The sequence below is a fragment of the Crocodylus siamensis genome, chromosome 3 (genome assembly GCF_052110815.1).
Source record: "Crocodylus siamensis isolate JL-2025a chromosome 3, ASM5211081v1, whole genome shotgun sequence".
NCBI lineage: Eukaryota > Metazoa > Chordata > Crocodylia > Crocodylidae > Crocodylus > Crocodylus siamensis.
This window is the reverse complement of record NC_143397.1, coordinates 223,905,439-223,925,234: the sequence shown is the minus strand read 5'-3', so window position 1 is coordinate 223,925,234 and position 19,796 is coordinate 223,905,439. Positions and strand designations below refer to the sequence as shown.

General features: G+C 47.0%; 1 protein-coding gene across 1 annotated transcript in view; it reads left to right on the top strand.

Moving 5' to 3' along the window:
* RRM2B (ribonucleotide reductase regulatory TP53 inducible subunit M2B) overlaps positions 1-19,796 on the top strand; it is a 39,803-nt gene that overhangs the window by 1,961 nt on the left and 18,046 nt on the right. The window contains exons 2-5 of the mRNA XM_090040452.1: positions 1,769-1,924; positions 8,235-8,351; positions 9,557-9,690; positions 11,361-11,455. Coding sequence (XP_089896578.1) covers positions 1,769-1,924; positions 8,235-8,351; positions 9,557-9,690; positions 11,361-11,455 — 502 coding nt within the window. The remainder of the gene's footprint in view (positions 1-1,768; positions 1,925-8,234; positions 8,352-9,556; positions 9,691-11,360; positions 11,456-19,796) is intronic.

Genomic DNA, 19,796 nt, shown 5'->3' with positions numbered 1-19,796 from the left:
TAATAGGGAGATCTCTTACATGATTTTAAAATTCTACAAAGGATATCAAAGCTATTGCTTTCATTTATATGCATAGCTTTTAGCCTGATTTGTTTTATGCACTTAATTATTTTAAAACTTTAGGTTTTATCCCTACTACATTGTCTAAGACAAAATGAGTGCCAAAGCATACCAAGTGCACTCTAAGCTAGTCGTTTACAGCTGGGGTGCCAGTGCATTTGGAAAAGTTACAGAGGGGAACCTTGAGTATGTAATAGTTGAGAAGCATTGCCTTGTTCTGTGCTGGGGTCTGCAGCCTCTCCTCTGGGTGTGCCAAACCTTCCTACTAAGCTGTTAAAAATGTCTTTGAATCTGCATTTAGGGTTGCCTCAGTGAGCTGATTTTTTGTGGAGTTTTTGCCTTGTCATTGAATTATTCATAAAATTTTAGTGTGTTGATTAAGCAATAGCCCTAGAGCATTTTCTCCTGAATTTCTTTTCTTTCTGTATCTGCTGTTACAATAAACATGTCTGTTGTTCTGTGGTACTGGTGTCTTTGAGATTTGATTATTTTTTTCAGGAAAAATAAGTCGCATGTATGGATACAATTGGGTATATAGTCTAATTGCTGGTGTCTTCCAGCTCCCATTCCTAAGCTTTTTCTTCCCACTCGCATACATTTAATCTGGAAATATATTGGTGCTTATGTTGATCGGGGCATCTTTCTGCAGCTGTTCTCAAGTACACTGGAAAATGAGGCCTCTAGAGCAGCTGGAGGGGGGCACTCTGAAATGGTCTCAGTATTGCATTTCTGGGTTTGGATGACCTGAGGTGGAACACACACACGTCTGCAGTCCACTAACTCCTCTTTGGAGTGGCCTGGACATGCAGCACTCCCAGAAAGCAGGTGGGTCCAAGAGCTCTGCAGGGGTGTGTGAATAGGCCGAGGCAGGTGGGGTGACTGCTGCAGTGGCTGTGACTCCAGATGTATGAGTTTCCCAGTGCTTGGTATAAGAAGGGCTATATATGGCAGCATTTAAAGCAAGGTGAAACCTGGTCAAGGGTACCCAAGACTAGTGGAGGGACACACAGATGGATGAACCCAAATGTGAGGCAGTGCACTGTGGTATGACAATGGGGGGGACCACTAAAAGTGGAGCAATTAGGAGTGTATTGGCACAGGCTGAAAGCAAACAAATCCCTGCAAAGTATTGCTTTTTTTTACGAATAGGAATATTTATTTCATCTGAGATGCCAGATTAATTTGTTTTGAACAGCTCATGCATAGACATGTGATCTGTAATGTGGAGATATTCTGAAGTTAATCTTGCATGATCTGGAGTTGAACCGCAAGTAGCTGTGCTAGATGCAGGTTGATACTTGAGATGAAGTGACTTTGCACGTGTCCATGCACGTTGTGTTTGCTGCGGTACATCTGAGCTGTGTGCAAGTGAGTGTAGTTTCCCCAGAGACGGACTTTCTCTTTTGCACTGAACCTCAGACATTTCCTGATAATGTTGCACCTGGTAGGGGGAAAACATCATTAAATTATGCTAGATAGGGCCAAACAAAGAGGCAGAAGATCAAGCTTGGGCATCAAAAGGATGGAGGGAAAGGGAAGGAAACTAAAGATCATGTGGCTATTCTTATTAGGTATATGAAGATCTTGATACAATACAAAGGAATATTTTTAAATCTGTAACCTCTCTGGAAAAAGTAGCAAAAGTAAGTTGATATTTGAGGGATAATGAGAGATAGTATCTTTAAATGATATGATGCTTTTCCTGCAGAGTTCCTCTACAAACACTATTGAAAATGGTTTTAAAGCAAGTGACGAGCCCCTTCTTCGAAAAAATCCTCGTCGATTTGTCATCTTCCCTATCCAGTACCCTGATATATGGAAAATGTACAAACAGGCACAAGCATCCTTCTGGACAGCAGAAGAGGTGAGTGATGCAGCTCAGTGAGAAGCAATAATGTTTGTTCCAGGCTGTGGTACCAACAGATTATGTGTGACCCCAGAAGCATCATTAGGATTTTTTGGGCCTTTATTCACTTGTAAAATGCTTTGAGCTCTATGGATGAAAATACTCTCTTTAAGTGCTACTTGTGTGTTTGTTTTCAGGCAGACAAAAGTAATCAGTTACTGCTGTTATTATAGATACTTACTATGAATTGCATTAAGTACTCCTTCCTGGATAATAAAGTTATGTATGTGACTTTAATTAAATCTTAGAAGTTAAGATAGCTAGTTTTTACTGAAGGTGCTTGATATAGACAACCCTGGCCATGTGGTCTTTTCCAGCTACAAACCAAAGGTTACAGCAATACACACTTCTCAGCTCCCCCCTCTTCTCATGCCCCAGGCCTCCCTTATAGGGTGAGTGACCTGTTCAGACTCTGTGCTCTTTTAATCTTCGATGCAAGTCTTCTTATCTGTAGCCCATTTTTATTGGTGGCTCTTGTGATTTAGGTCTGATTGTTGGGAAATGGATCAAAATATCTGTTTGCTTCAATTGCCAGCTCTGGAAAAAATAATTTCCAGTTTCTATTTGCATGCAACCCAGTCCTCTATTCTTTATATTTCTACTTCTGTGGGTTCAGATTTAGACCCTGAATTGCATGTGAGCTTAAGACCAAAGGTGAAATGGCCTTGTGTCACACTTCTACTTCCATGTCTCACTCTCTTTAGCTCCTTTAGTACATAGGAGACTTGCTGAAATGAATTGGGGAATCTAACTGCAAACTCCCTCCGCCCCCCAGTTTCTGATTGCTTTCGCATCTGGCCTTACTTAACTGCCACTGTAATTTAAAAGCAAAAAGCCCGCCCATGTGAAGGAAGCTGTGGTTTTCTACCCCGGTCAGAATTTGCAATCTGAGCAGAGGGCAGGCACACAATAATACCTGTATGGTAGACAATAAACATCACAGATTTTAAAAAAAAACAACCACCTGAGAACTTGACTGCATCCTAGGTTACAAGCTTCTTACAAAAAATGTCACTTATTGCAAGTATAGTTTAAAGATGCATGGAAACTAGCTCTGATTATTGGCATCTATTCAGGCTTTGAAATCCTGATGCTTTAGTACTGTGTGTGTGTGTGTGTGTGTGTGTGTGTGTGCGTGCGTGCAGGCATTTATTTTCAGCTAAATGTGTATTAGCAATTTCAGACTAAAGCATTACAACAATTGCCAGTGGGATCACAAATCTCACAGTCTCTAACATCCCTAAGCCTGCAATTTCCCTGTGTTGCCCAAAGTAACAGGAAGGCAAAGCTGTATTGTGCCACAGCTGTTCTGCCGTGACTGTTGCCATATCTGCAGTTGCCCTGAAGTGAGAGCCAAACAGGGAGAAATTGACCCAGTTTAATGTTTTTATTTGCCAGGGTAATTGCAGGAACTTAACCACTAAGCAGCCGAGGAGCATTAAGTCCCTGTCCACTGTCATTTGGAGGCATGTAAACAGTTTCTGCATTCCTATGTCTGCTTCTATTCTGTAAGATGAGCATGGGCAATTTAACCCTGCTTCACCTATGGGTAGGCAGTCTCAGTTTAGCTTTCACTGTGGTATAACAGTAAGCAGACAAGTAATCAACCCAGAAAATCCCCAGGTCAGTTATGGTATGCAAACACCAGCTATTGTGTACATGGGGTTACATGAAATAATTTTTAGTGTGAATGGAGATAAATCTGGACAAAGTGTGGGAACTGCAGAGATAGTATTTTATTTGTATAGTAGGACTCAGCAACCTCTGGCTTGTGGGATGGATCTGACTCACAGAGCAGGGACTCTGGTGCTGTAGGAAGACGTGCCAGACAGGTCCTAGTACCTACCTTTCTTGGACCCAGCCTAGGTCATTCCAGCCCCCTGCTGCTGGAAAATATTGCCGATTCCTTTTCTATAGCATTTTCATCCTAAGGTGCTTCATAAACAGATGAAAGATACTAAGTAAAAGCAAATTAAGTTCTAGTTTTCCACCAGTAATATCTTTGTAGACATATTAGCCCTAGTGTTCATGCTGTGACTCTAAGGCTCTGCCAGATGTTAAACTCACACCATGATTAACAGTAAAACACATCTTATGTAGTAACCTGACCACATGTTCATTCAGTTACTGGTACAATAAAACAGGAATGAGCCACAAAGTTATTATATAAAGTGCATGGCATAACTTTGTGACTGGTTTCCATTGTACCTTAAATTGTATGTGTAGCCAGACTGATTAGCTGTTTGGGGCTCCCAGCCTGATGGATGCCTTTGAGCCCTCACCTGGTTTGCTCTGCTGGTTTACTCTGCTTATGATCATCTGACTGGCTTGCTACTTGCTGGCACAGGAGTATTTTGAGATTATAAACCCAGACTGTGTCTCCACCAGCAATATGGTGTGATTTGCATTTTATCCCCAGTCACGCCTCCTGTAGCGTGGCAGGAAGCATGATTGTTGGGATCACAGATCAGATCCCCTCACATCTTTAATTGAATGTCTGCCAGGGGCCTAAATGAGCAGTATCCTCAAACCTGTGGCAGCGCCAATTTAGGTTGGTGATCAGGAAGAACCTTCTGACTGATGGTGGTAAAGCATTGGGACAGGCTACTGAAAGAGGCTGTAGAATCTCTGTCCTTAGAAATTATCAAGACCAAGTTAGACAGACACTTGGCTGGGATGGTTTAGTCAGGGACCATCTTTCCCTGAGTAGGGAGCTGGACTAGCCTCATGAAGTTGTTTTGAGACTTACTTTCCTATTGTCCTATATTTTTTCAAGATTGCAGAAGATAGACTTTTGTGCACAAAGCAAACACTTCTTCTAGTTAAAAATTAAAATCACCTTATGGTACAGTGGCAGAGGCCATTGGACTGCACAGTTACTATGTACTTGATTTAAATTGATTACAAACCCGCTGCAACCAATTCAGGCTGGACATAAGAAAGAACTTCTTCACTGTCTGAGCCCCCAAGTTTTGGAATAGACTGCTGCCGGAGACGGTTCAAGCACGCACTTTGAATGCCTTCAAAACACATTTGGATGCTTATCTTGCTGGGATCCTATGATCCCTGCTGACTTCCTGCCCCTGGGGCAGGGGGCTGGACTCGATGATCCTCCAGGGTCCCTTCCAGCCCAAATGTCTATGAAAGTCTATGAAATGTAAACAAAATCTCTGAATGTTCAGAGGGTTGGTCTGCAATTATACTTGCACCATTTCTTCCTTTTTTACTTTCATAGATTTCATAGATATTCAGGCTGGAAGGACCCTGGAGGATCATCGAGTCCAGCCCCCTGTCCCAGGGGCAGGAACTCAGCTGGGGTCATGGGATTCCAGCAAGATAAGCATCCAAATGTGTCTTCAAGGCATTCAAGGTGGGTGCTTGAACCGCCTCCGGCAGCAGTCTATTCCAGACCTTGGGGGCTTGGACAGTAAAGAAGTTCTTCCTTATGTCCAGCCTGAAACAGTCGTAGAAGAGTTTGTAACCGTTTGATCTCATCATCTCTTGGGGCGCTCTGGTGAACAGATATTCCCCCAGATCCTGGTGAACACCCCTAATAAACTTATAGGTGGCCACTAGATTACCCCAAGCCTGTGCTTTTCCAGGCTGAAGAGTCCCATGGCTCTCAGCCTCTCATCATAAGGTCTGTTATCCTGACCTCTGATCATATGTTTGGCTCTCCTCTAGACTCTCTCAAGCTTCTCCGCATCCTTTTTGAATTGTGGAGCCCAAAACTGGACACAGTACTCCAGCTGCGGCCTCACCAGGGCTGAGTACAAGGGGAGAATGACGTCCCGGGATTTGCTTGAGAAGCATCTATGGATGCAAGCCAGCATTTTGCTCATTTTACTAGCTGCAGCATCACATCGAAGGCTCATGTTCATCTTGTGGTCAGTCATGACCCCCAAGTCCCTTTCATCTGTAGTGCTAAGCAGCTTAGCACTGCCAAGCCTATAAGGATGCTGCAGGTTTTTCCTCCCATGGTGGAGAACCCTGCATTTTTTGGTGTTAAACACCATCAGGTTCTCATCCACCAACTTCATGAGCCTGTCAGGCTCTGTCTGGATCACCCTCCTGTCCTCAGATATGGATGCTTGTTTGGTGTCGTTGGCAAACTTGGTCAGCCTGCTGCTGACATCAATGTCCACATCATTGATGAAGATGTTAAAAAGTAAAGGGCCTAGGACAGAGCCTTGAGGGACCCCACTGGTCACTGGGCATCACGACGATTGACTTCCGTCAACCCACCACCCTCTGGGTCCTGCCGTGGAGCCAATCTCCGAGCCAGCGAATCGTAGTGAGGTCAAGGCCACGATTAGCCAGTTTTGCCAAGAGGTGATCATGGGATACAAGATCAGAGACTTTTTTGAAGTCAAGATATATGACATCAATATCTTCCCCCTGTCTAGGTGATAAGTCACCTGGTTGTAAAAAGAAATGAGATTGGTCAAACAAGACCTACCCGCAACAAACCCATGCTGGGTATCCTTCAGGATATTCCCGTCAGCTAGCTTGTATAGGATGGCCTCTTTGATAATCTTTTCCAAGACCTTGCCCAGGATAGAGGTCAGGCTGATGAGTCTGTAATTTGCTGGATATACTTTCCTACTTTTTTTGAAGATAGGCACCACGTTGGCCCTCTTCCAATCATTGGGCACTTCACCAGAGTGCCAAGAACTCTCAAAGATCCATGCCAGGGACTGAGCTATGATGCTCGCCAGCTCCCTGAGTACCCTTTGGTGTAACCCATCAGGGCCAGCTGACTTGAAGGTATCCAGCCTGTCGAGGTGTTCCTTCACGAGGTCAGCTTTGGTGGGTGGTAAGGAATCTCCCTCACCTGGGCCTCCCTGTCCCTCAGGGAGCGTCCCATGGAACAGGCGAAAAACTGATGCAAAGTACCCATTTAGCAAGTTTGTTTTTTCCTGGGCATCGGTTGTCAGTTGCCCCATCTGGTTTAGCCGGGGTCCAACGTTGCCCTTGCTTTTCTTCTGGCTTCCCACATATCTAAAAAAGGACTTTTTATTGTCCGTGATATTTGTAGCTAGCTGGAGTTCCATCACAGCCTTGGCTTTCCTGGTTTGCTCTCTGCAGGTCCGGACCAGAGCAGAGTATTCCTCCTTGGTGGCAGTTCCAGTCCTCCATCCTTTGTCAGTCTTTCTTTTAAGATGCAGGAGGTCCACTAGTTCCCTGGAGAGCCAAGGGGGCTGCTGTGCCCTTTTGCTGCCTTTCCTTTGGGATGGGATAGACTTTGCTTGCGCATCCAGGATTGCTCCCTTGAGGAGCAACCACTCATCCTAAACTCCCCTCCCCTTTGGGTTGTGGCCCTTCAGGGCCTCACTAACAAGCCTCCTGAGCTTGTCAAAGTCAGCTTTTGTGAAGTTGAGGACTTCTGTATTACTTACTGACTAGCCAGCTTTACGGCGGATTGTGAAGGTGATCAGCTCATGATCCCTGTCATCCAGCTTCCCTTCAATCATTGGGTCGCTGATTAGGTCGTCCTTGATTGCCTGTACCAGGTTAAGCAGCGCTCTACTTTTCGTCGGCCCATAGACTTCCTGCATCAGATAGAGGTCATCCACGCATGAGAGAAAGCTTTGTGACCGCTCAGATTTGGCTGAGCACTCCTCCCACAAGATGTCTGGGTAGTTAAAGTCTCCAATGACAACCATACACTGGGAGCATGTGGCCTCAGCCAGTTCCCTGGCAAACTCCTGGTCAAGGTCTTGACCCTGGGTAGGGGGTCTGTAGTAGACCCCCACCATAGTATCCCCTGTGCCATGTTCCCCATGGATTTTAACCCAGAGGGTCTCAAGTACACCATGGGTGCCAGTGTCTGCTTGCAGGGATGCAAAGCTTTCCTTGATGTAGAGAGCTACGCCCCCACCCCTTTTGTCCACTCAATCCCTCCTGTACAGGGTGTAGCCAGCTATACCCATGATCCAGTCATGGGTGAAGTCCCACCAGGTCTCCGTTATCCCAGTGACATCATAGTTATTTGTGTTTAGCAGGAGGACAAGTTCCTCCTGTTTGTTCCCCAAGCTCCCAGCATTTGTGTATAGGCACGTAAGTGTCTCCTTGGGGGCCCTTGCCCTGCCTACATTTTGTTCCAGGGCTGGGGCAGGGGTGGGCTCCCTTAAGTGCCTTGGCCTGCTGGCTTTGCAAGGGTTGCTTAGCAGGCCAGCAGTGGTAGTAGTTCCCCCACCTCCGATTTTAGGTTATCATCATCACTAAAAGGCAATCGTGTTCTAATTCGTTCTTTTTATCCCATAAGGTTGATTTGTCAAAGGACCTTCCTCACTGGAACAAGTTGAAATCGGAAGAAAAATATTTTATATCACATATCCTGGCATTTTTTGCAGCCAGCGATGGAATTGTAAATGAAAATCTGGTAAGATATCTTTATAGTGGGTCCATTTATAATGTTTTGCCCTTCACATTGACTTGGCATAGTTTTCATTTCTCTTTTGCCTTAGTATAATCAAATGACTCTGAATTAATAGTTGCATTGTATCTGTGACCCATCATCTCATCTTTGCTTTGGTATCTGAGCAACTTGTCCTACTTAGGCCAATGTCTTGATATGATGGTAAGAATTCTCATATTTAGATCCTCTGTTCTGAACCATGGTCATCTGTGTTTCTCATTTAATTGGTAAAATTGCATCATCTGTCCCTAGCACAGCCTTTTTAAAAGACCAGTGGGGCACTTGCTACATATTGTGTTAAGGTTTATAAGCAAGTGGTATTTACCGTTAAAATGCTGCAACTGTTTTTCTAATGCTACAACTGCCACTTCTAGCCCTGCTGAGCTTCTGGAGAGCATGCCTTAAACCATTGTGTATATATAGGACTGAAAATAATCCATTTTGAACCTTGTGTATGTATGACTTGGGAGTATGGACAGGGAATAGATTTTAATATGGTGACCGTGTGAGTGACGTGCTTTAATTCTGTGTGACAGATATTTCATGGCCTTGTCTGCAATGGAGCTTCTGCTGGCAGGGAAGTTGCTGGAGTATTTGACACCCATGTAGCTTCTGTCAGCTCTCCATAGCTGTGCTTCATCAGCTGGGATGGCAGGGTACAAAGTTTACCTCTGGGAAGGCACAGCAGCTGAAGGGACTGTGGTAGACCGCAGATGGTCCAGGCATGTCTACATGTCTTCTGCTAGCTGCTTGGTGGTATCAGAAGCCTTTTTTTGGTCAGAGAGGTAGTGTAACTGCCAGCAGAAAGTTGGGGTCCTGTAGATATGGATACATTCTGCGACAGCACTCTGGTGTGGCCCAGGCCTGTGAACTGTCATGTAATTAAAAGTTGTTGCTGTTTTAGATGTTCTGATTTGTTCCTTGGTGCATAACCATACCAGGTGATAGCATTTTATATAAGGACTACAGAAGCAGATTTATTTAATTTTCTTTTCCACTGCTTCCCAAAGAGCATCACCACAACCTTCCTACCTATTTGCATACACGTGCAATAATTAACTGCACTGTTCCCATTTTTTCTTCAAGGCAAGGGCTTTATTGTTTTCCTCTTAGGCTTAAAATAGTCTCTCATCTAGTACTGAGACCCTAACAGGCATTTTTTTTGGTAGGTGGAACGTTTTAGCCAGGAAGTGCAGATCCCAGAAGCTCGCTGTTTCTATGGTTTTCAGATTCTCATTGAAAATGTTCACTCAGAGATGTACAGTCTGCTAATAGACACTTACATCAAAGATCCTGAGAAACGGTAATTCTATTAATGTTGTCACTGAGCCACTGAACCTAGTACTTCAGTACAAGCTGTGTTGCCCCTGTGCTAGTCATGTACTGTGCAGCAGTATCAGCTAGCCTCTCTTTTGTGCTGACATGACTTTCCCCATGGCCACGCACTTAAACTTTCTGAGCCTATGTTCCTCTTCTGTGGAATTGGAAATAATGATACTTGCCTGCTGACCTCATGGGAATCTCATGAAGGTTAGCTAATGTTTGTCCGGAGTTCTGCATGTGTGGCGTGTAATCTAAATGACAGGTTAAAAATTAGTTAGGCCTGTTGCTGCTTCTGAGTTCTTGTCTCAGTTCAGGGTTGAGCTAAGGTAGATCAGTTCAGTTATTAGTCAGATGTTGCAGTGTAGAGTTATTTGCTAACTGGCTTTACTAAGAAGTTCTGTCATTTCACTTGCATACAACTAGTTTGTTTCCATTGTTCTTCAAAATGTCCTTTTAAAATGACCGGTAGTGAAGCTGAAGGGAGGTAGGGGGGAGCAGCTCGGACAGCATTCACCCTGGAGGAGTGCAAAAGCAGCTGCTGTTGCAATCAGCACAGCAGGAACTGACACTGCCTTGTGCATTGACAGCTGCTTTGGGTGCGGATGTATCCTGCTGTGCTGCAGGGAATGTCAGTAGCCATTTATTCCTGAATCGGGATGATAGTATCAGCTTAGTTTAAATCATCATCAAAGCTGGGGGGTTTTAATGTTGGTCTGTGGCTGGGGGCTGATTCAGTGGGGGTTGGTTATGCATTATTGCACTTGCTGGATGATTTCTCTCATTGCCTTGGGGAAGCCAATGTCTCCTGGAACTCCCTGGCATCTGGGGAAGGGAGAAGTAGCTACAAAGTGGCTTCCAAAGTGACCCTGCACTCTTATGAGGTATTTAGAACAGTTACTGGAGCTAGGCAGGATCAGGGTATGTGTTCTGGGGAAACTGTGTCCCGTGCCTATTTGTAGCCTGCAAAAATAGGCAGCAGGAGGGTTGGACTCCTGGTTACCATTTTGCTCATAGAATAACAGGCAACACAGTGTGGTGAACAGGGAGTGGATTGGTGATCAGGAGACTTGGGTTGTAGTTCTGTCTCTGCCACTGACCTACTGCATGGCCTTATGTAGGTTACTCCCCTTTCTGTGCATCTGCTTCCCCATGTTCCCTTGGGTGTTTAGACAGATATAGTCTTTGGGGTAGGGACTTTCTGTCATTCTGTGTGCACACTGGGGTCCTATACATGAGCAGGGAGGCTGCTTTGATGCGCTGCGCACTGCAATTACAGTGTGTCAGAGCAGGCTCAATTAATTGAGCCATTACTGCACTCCAGCAGCCTCCCTTGTCTCAGGTATCAGCACCCACATGCTTAAAAATGGTAGTGGCGGTGCTTTATCTAAAGCTCGTTCAGTGAGGTTTAGATAAAGTGCCTCTCCTGCCATTTTGAAGTGCAGAGGTGCTGATACACGAAGGGCTCCAGGTGCTTTAATTAAAGCAGCTCTCGGAGCTAGTCTAATTAAAGTGCCCCCTTCATCCCCCCACTCCCGGAACATGCATATAAACGCCCACTGTGCTGAATGCAGTAGCATTCCAGTCTTCCTACCTTAATACAGACCACTGCAAAAGAATCTTCTGATACTTCCTTTTTTTTTGATTTTATAGAGAGTTTTTATTTAATGCGATTGAAACAATGCCATGTGTCAAGAAGAAAGCAGATTGGGCTCTGAGATGGATAGCTGACAGAGACTCCACTTTTGGTATGTAGTTTTTAATGAGGCTGTTCCTTTGCATGTGCCTCAAATAAATGAAGGGAAATGATTTATTTGTATATGGGCTCTAGCACTTGGATGTGGGGCTAAATTTTCTCAAAACGGGGCAGGGAGTTGTAATTGATAACCTGAAAAAAAATCAGGCATGCGCGTGTATCTTAATCCATAAATATTGAGGGGTAGCAGCATCAGGATTCTAGATATGAGATCTGACAGGTGCTTGTGGAATGTTTTCAGGTCACCTGAGGGAGAGCACTTTGTGCTCAAAAGCTTGTCTAAAATCTCTACCAGCCATAGAGTTGATCCAGTAAAAGATATTACCCCCCTCCCAAATAAAATATCTGTGCCTAGTGTATATTTCATGGACAGTTGGAGCTGTAACTTTGCACCAGTGCTGGCCTTGCTATTGGTGGTGGGCCGATTAATATCTCTGTGACACCATTAGGAACTGTTAATAGGGTTCCAGTTGTTACTTTGGAGAGACAGGAAGGGACCCATTTCCTTCACTGCAGGCTGACAGAAGTGCCAGCATGTAGTGGCACTATGTTAATGTGTCTTGCTACAGCTCCAGAGTTGTGAGTTTGAGCCTCACGTTGGATATATACCTAACTGGCCCAACTGTACATGTGTGCTTGGTCATTTGGCCTGAGGAGCCAAAGGTGGCTGGATGTGATGCTAGTTAACATCATTTCCTTGTCCTTGTGTGCTGTTGGGTGCACAAACTGGTGTGTCTGGCTAGCTTGTTATGGACTGGTAGGCTTGGTTGAACCATTGACTTTGAACACAGTGGAAGCAGGTCTGCTCAGGCAGATGACTGACTGATGTTTGTGCCTTATTTGGCTGCTACTCTGAAGCTGCTTGCAGATGTTAAACTCCAACACCCCCGCCTCTCCCTCCCCCCCAATAATGGCACTTTAAACTTGGCTGAACCCAGTGCATGTCCAAAAGAGGCAGCACATTGGATCTGGTTTGCCTGATGTCTGTATGGATTGAGTGCTTTAGTGGGGCTCCTTTGGTACTTTTATCTAAAGCTGATTTAGTCAGCTATTAGATGAAAGCGCCAAAAAACCCACTGAAGTGCCTAATCTATAGAGATACTTGAAGCTGAGTCAAAATAACATGCTGCTGCTTCCAGTAATGCACTTAGGGGTGGGAGTGTTATTTGGGGTTTGGTTTTTTTTCTGGACACACTGTAAAATCCTTCTTGCATAGATATTTTAGCAGCTATAACTTTGTCAGTCAAATTCCCAGCACTCTTGTTTCTGTATACCAAAGGATCCTGTTGTCTTCTGCATTTGGACTGATTGGCAAGCATGGCAGAGAAGATATTTAGCTCAGCTTCCTTACTGCCCTAGTCAAGCTCTCTCTCCCAGACACCAGAGTGCTGTGTTTGGACCACATGCTGGATCTGAGTGCTTTGAACTTCTCTGAGTCATGCTTCCACTACTGTCGCTGGGTTTTCTGGCTCACTGTACACAGAGAATGTAGAAAGGGTAGAATCATAGAAAGTTAGGGTTGGAAGGGACCTCAGGAGGTCATCTAGTCCAACCCCCTGCTCAAAGCAGGGCCATTCCCAACTAGATCTTCCTAGCCAAGGCTTTGTTTAGCTGAGTCTTAAAAACCTCCGAGGACAGAGATTCCATCACCTCTCTGGATAACCTGTTCCAGTAATTTACTACCCTCCTAGTGAGGAAATTATTCCTGATATCTAACCTAAACTTCCCTTGCTGCAACTTGAGACTGGTGCTCCTTGTTCTGTAATCTGCCACCACTTAAATGGTCTAGCTCCATCCCCTTTTGAACCCCTCTTCAGGTAGCTGAAGACTGCTATTAGATCCACTCTATCTTCTCTTCTATAGACTAAATAAATACAGTTCCCTCAGCCTGTCCTCATATGTCATGTCCCCTCACCATTTTTGTTGCCCTCTGTTGGACTCTCTCCAATTTGTCCACATTCTTTTCTGTAGCGGGGTGCCCAAAACTGAACACAGTACTCCAGATGGGGCCTCACCAGTGCTGAGTAGAAGGAAATAATCACTTCCCTGGACCTACTGGCAACACACCTACCAATGCAGTCCAGTATGCTGTTAGCTTTCTTTGCAACAGGGGCACACTGCTGGCTCATACTCAGTCTAAGAAGGGTTGGAAGCAATGGATGGAGGCAGGAGGGAGATCAGGCGGCCAGGTTATAAAGATTACAAAGTCTGTACCAGAATCTGGCTGACTTGGAGGAGTAGATAGAGGGGTTCCATCCCCTGATGCCCAAGTACTGAAGTGTATACTTTCCCAACTGTCAATACACACATCCCTTCAGAAAGGCCACTGGTGTCTCAATGATTCTCAACCAGGGTGCCGTGGCATGCTGGGGTGCTGCAGGGCACCATGCAATATTAGCATAGTTAAGTCCAAAAACCTACACATGATTCACAAGGTAAACTCAGAGATTTCAGATAGGAATCTAGAGTGCCAAAAACATTCTGATCTGTTGTGGGCTCCCTGAGTTCTTTGCAACAGAAGAATTGCTCTGTTATTCTATCCATTGTCAAGATATAGTTTCATAGTTTCTAAGGTCAGAAGGGACCTGAGCAAATCATCTAGTCCGACCCCCTGCCATGGCAGAAAAGAATGCTGGGGTCAAATGACCCCAGCGAGATGTTCATCTAACCTCCTCTTAAACACCCCCAGGGTAGGAGCCTGCACCACTTCTCTTGGAAGCTGGTTCCAGACGCTAGCCGCCCTGACTGTGAAGTAGCACCTCCTGATATCTAACCTAAACCTACCCTCTGCCAACTTGTGACCGTTATTCCTGGTCACTCCTGGCGGTGCTCGGGGAAACAGTGACTTCCCCAATGCCTGCTGATCCCTCCTGACTAGTTTATAACAGGCCACAAGATCCCCCCCTCAGCCTTCTCTTTTGGAGGCTGAACAGGTTCAGGTCCCGCAGCCTGTCCTCATGGGGCCTGCCCTGTTGTCCCCTGATCATACGAGTGGCCCTCCTCTGGACCCTCTCCATGCTGTTGACATCCCTCTTGAAGTGCGGCGCCCAGAATTGGACGCAATACTCCAGCTGCGGCTTGACCAGTGCCGCATAGAGGGGGAGGATCACCTCCTTGAACCTGCTCAAGATGCATCTGTGGATGCATGCCAAGGTGCGGTTGGCCTTCCTGACTGCTTCCCTACACTGTCGGCCCATGTTCATCTTGGAGTCAATGATGACCCCCAGATCCCTTTCCGCCTCCATGCTGATAAGAGGGGAGTTCTCCAACCTGTAGGTATGGTGCCGGTTGTCCCTCCCGAGGTGCATCACCTTGCACTTGTCTGTGTTGAAACCCATCCTATTCTTGTCCGTCCACCCTTGTAACCTGTCGAGGTCTGATTGCAGCCTGTTGCATCCTTCCAATGTGCCCACGTCCCCCCACATCTTAGTGTCATCAGCAAATTTGAACAGGGTGCTTGTTATCCCCTCATCCAAATCGCCGATGAAGATGTTGAACAGTGCGGGCCCGAGGACCGAGCCCTGCGGAACCCCACTGCCCACGTCCTTTCAGGTTGAGAAGGACCCATCCACTACCACCCTCTGGGTGCAGCCCTCCAGCCAGTTGGCGACCCATTTGACTGTGTGGTGTCTACACCACAGCCCCCCAGTTTCTTAATGAGAACGGGGTGAGAGACAGTGTCAAAAGCCTTCCAGAAGTCCAGGAAGATTATATCAGCTGCTACCCCTGCAACTAATGATCTGGTGATCTGATTGTAAAAGGCCGCCATGTTGGTCTGACAGGACCTGCCACTGATGAATCCATGTTGGTTGACCCTAAGCATGTAGTCCCCTGCTGGCCCCTCCTGGATGTGTGCCAGCATAATTTTCTCGAACAGCTTGCCTAGGATCGAGGTGAGACTAACCGGCCTATAGTTTTCCGGGTCCTCCTTCCTGCCTTTTTTGAAGATGGGGACCACGTTGGCCCTCTTCCAGTCCTCCGGTACCTCACCAGAGCACCATGAGTGCTCATAAAGTTGTACCAGGGGACTTGCAATGACCTCGGCCGGTTCCTTTAGAACTCTAGGGTGGAGATCATCCGGACTGGCTGACTTGAATACGTCCAACCCCTCCAGAAGCTCCCTAACTAAATCCTCGCTAACCCATGGCCCAGGTGTGCCTCCCCTGGGGCCCCGAGGGGGGCCCAGCAGGGAGGTGGCTGTTCTGGTCCCTACTTAGGAAGACGAAGGCAAAGAAATCATTAAACATGTTAGCTTTGCCGTCTGGTGTGACGACCAAGTTTCCCGTGGCGTCCTGCAAGGGCCCCACATTACCCGGGACCTTCTTTTTACCCCCTACGTATTTAAAAAAGGACTTCTTATTGTCCTTAATCTGGGAAGCTAGCCCCAGTTCCATCTCTGCCTTGGCCTTCCTAACTACCCCCCTACATCCTCAAACAACTACAGAATAGTCCTCCCTGGTGATGACCCCTTCTTTCCATTGGGTATAAGCCTGCTTTTTAGCAAGGAGACATTCCTGGATGCTTTTGGTGAGCCACGGAGGCTTGTGTGCTCTCCTGCTCCCTTTGATCCTCGTTGGGATTACCTTCCTTTGGGCTTGGAGGATCGTCTCCTTAAGGAGCGACCAGTCTCCTTGGACACCTGGCTCCCCTTCCCCCCTCCCGGGACCTCAGTGCTTTTCCAACTATCCTCCTTAGCTCGTTGAAGTCTGCCCTCCTAAAATCTAGGGCCTCTGCCTTACTGCCTTTGCCACCTTGCGCTGGATGGTGAATTCCAGCAGGCGATGATCACTGTCGCCCAGGTGGTCGAGCACCCGCAGCCCCCTCACCAGGTCATCACCCGTGGCCAGCACTAAGTCCAACAAGGCGTCTCCCCTGGTGGGCTGTGCACCTCCTGGGTTAGATGGAGGTCCTGCACTCTGGCCAAGAACCTACGTGAGCGGTCAGACCTGGCTGACTGCTCTTCCCAGCAGATGTCCAGGAAATTCAGGTCCCCCATGACAACCACATCCTTAGCCTTCGCTACCTCTGTGAGCTGACCCAAGAATTCCTGGTCAAGCTCTTCTCCCTGGTTGGAAGGTCTGTAGTAGACTCCCACCGTTAAGTCCCTTTCCCCTCGATTGCCTTGTACTCTAACCCAAAGCACTTCAGAGTGCCCCTCCCCTGACTCTTTGCTAATTAACGAGGATGTGTATTCCTCCTTAATATAGAGCGCCACGCCCCCACCTCTCTTTCCTATCCTGTTCCTCCTGTACAGCCTATAGCCCTTGACATTGACCGCCCAATCATACGATTCGTCCCACCACATTTCTGTAATCCCCACTATGTCCGGGCTGGTGTCAGCCGGCAGGAGGGTGAGTTCCTCCTGCTTGTTGCCCTTACTACGAGCGTTTGTGTAGAGGCATTTGAGGCCTCCTGTGGGTGTGTGTACTGACCCTCTAGTCCCAGCGTTACCCTGGCCCCTCTCTCTTACCTGTTTGATTGCTTCGCTTGTCGGTCTGGGCTGGGCTGTAGTTGTGGGTGCTGTTTGGTCTGGCAGTCTGATGAGTGAAAGTGAAGAGTGGTATTTTCTGAAGGGTGCTTTGAGTCTCATAATGCGAAATGTCTTGAGTCTAAAAAGCTTGAGATCTATGTTACTGCTAAGTGCTTTCAACTCTCCTTTGATCGTCTTGCAGTGACACCATAAGATTCAGTGCCTGCACTGCTTTCTGTCAGTAAAAAACCCCAGAATTTGGGATTCATTTGTCTAGGCTTATTTAGTTTTAGAAAATGTGCTGCAGGGAATTCCATAGTTGTGGTGTCACAGGGAAGATGGTTTGAAAGGTCTCTCAAGAGAATGGCTAATAATCCCAGAGTGAGGTCTCAGCATCACTTTTATTATGTGCTGTGTGGGGCAAGCTCTTCCCATCTGAGGGTTTTGCACTGATTTTCTTAACCTTTGTAGCACACACACAGATTATTTTGCTCATTTGGTTGTCTTAATTGTTAGAACCCAAAGATCAAGCTTCCCGTTGGGGGGCTTCACGGAGAATTTGTACAAGCTTTCTCTTAATACATTTTGGAGCAATACTATGAGGGATGCTACTGGATGTGTACATTTTTGGTTGCAAGTGAATGTTCCCTTGAGATGAGTGGGAGGAGGAAAGTATAGGTTGCATACATGAAAACATTTAATCATGCCACCATCTTGTGGGGGAGGGGACAAAAAATTATTATGGAAAGTCAAGAAATAGAATAGTGGTCCTAGACCAAGGGGTGGACAAAATGACTGTCAGAGTGACTTGTTTGCCAGCTGCCCCTGCCAGTGTGGCTGAGGCCAGTGTCCATGGAGACCCTAGCCACAGCTGTAATGTGATAGTGCAAGGCTGGGGTTGCCATGGAGACCAGCCCCAGCCACACTGGTAGGGCAGGGCAGGGGGCCGCTCCAGAGCTGCTGGGAACTTGTGGCGGGGGCAGCTTGGTCTGGGGCCAGAGCACACTGTGCGCCCCTGCTGGAGCATGCAGACTGCAGATTGTGGTTCTGCCCTGGCTTCTTGCAGCAGTGACAATGTGGTCCCAAGTTGGGGCAGAGCCGCAATTCATTGCCTGCATGCCCCTGCCCGGAACATGCAGGCAGTAGATCACAACTCTGCCCTGGACCCAGAACAAGCTGACCCCATCACAAGATAGCAGCTCCCTGCTCTGGCTGGCTGTGCTCCTTGCCAGCGTGGCTGGCGCCTCTCTCCATGGCATCCCATTTTTGGTGTTTTTCACTCCACTTGAATGCTTAAAATTTTGTGCAGGTCTTCCTTTCCCTAAGCTTCTCTCTTTTAAGTCTTTGATAATCTTGCTCTTCTCGGGAGCTCTGTGACCTAGCCATATCATATATGTTGTCCCTGCCTGGCTTCTTAGTTTTCACTGTTGAGAAGAGGAGACCTGACTGAAAGGAAGGAGTTGAAAGAACAACTTTTATTCTGCAGCAGACTTAACCTCATGCACAGAAATGCAGTGTAAAAAATATATTTACCATATTTTCGCACATATAGCCCGCACCCATGTATAACCTGCAGAAAATTGTGTTTTTGTAAAATACTCCGTGTATTCCCCGCACCCGTGTATTCCCCACGCCCTGAGACATGGCTGCAAGCGCGGGCTCTGCAGGGGAGGGGAGGGACGAGGAGCTGTGAGCCCCTATCCCCACCACCATCGCCAGCCGCACTCTGCTGGGCACAGCGGCTGGAGCCAGAGCCCTCTGCTCGCAGCTTCTCATCCTTCCCCTCCCCTGCAGAGCCCGCAAGCCCGTCCCGGGCTGCGGGCTCTGGCGGCTGTGCCCAGCAGAGTGCGGGTGGCGGAGAGTGGGGCTCGCAGCTCCTTATCCATCCCCTCCCCTTTCCTCCCCTGCAGAGCCCCACTCCCCACCATCAGCTGCACTCTGTTGGGCATGGCCGCCGAAGCTGGAGCCGAAGCCCACAGCCGGGGACAGGCTATGCTGTTCTAAAGACTCGGCATAGCCCACACCTTTGTATAGCCCGCACCCACCCATCAAGTTTGTAAAAACGTGTATAGCCCGTGGGATATATGCGTGAAAATATGGTACTCAAATCCAAGATAGGGTTTCCCCCCCTTTTATTGTGGGGGGAAGCCCCTTGTCTTGGATTTGAGCACAGGGTGCTGACAGGGGTAGGGAAGTAGGCTGCGGTCAGTTGCAACCACTGCTTGCCCCCTGCTGCCTCTACTTCCCCATACCCACAGTTTCTACTTGCCCTCTGGCTCCAGGTGGCTCTAGCTCTGCTCTAGTCCATGGCATGGAGCATATGGTTGCTTCAATTCTAGCTTGGCCACAGCAGCAGATGAGGTGGCAGCAACTCCATCCCTGTCTCTGGGGCCCAGCTGGAGTTGCTGCCACTGCACCAGCTGCTCTCTGGCCAGGCTGAGACAGGAGTAACCATGTGCTACATGCCCTGGGCTGGAGCAGAGTCAGCGGTGTGAGGGGATCCATAGGCTGAGTTCCCTACCATTTTCCCACTGTCACTGCTTTTCCCACTGCAGCAGTGCAGGAAGCAAATTTAAGATGACCCTGCAATAATTAGATTCTATAAATTATAACAAGTTTGTACATTTTCCATGTATAGAATAATATTGAGGGATCATCTTAAATTCAGAGTCATTTTGGATTCAGGTAATTATGGTAGTTGCTGAAGAAGTCTTTCAAACTGTTTGATTCCTGGGCACCAAAAGCTGTCAGCAGGAAAGGGATGTTTGTACTTTATGGAATAATAGCTTTATGTTTGTTAAAATGCAACATTTATAAATGAGAGTTAGAGAAGGGAAACAATTTTCTGCAACCAAGTTAAGTA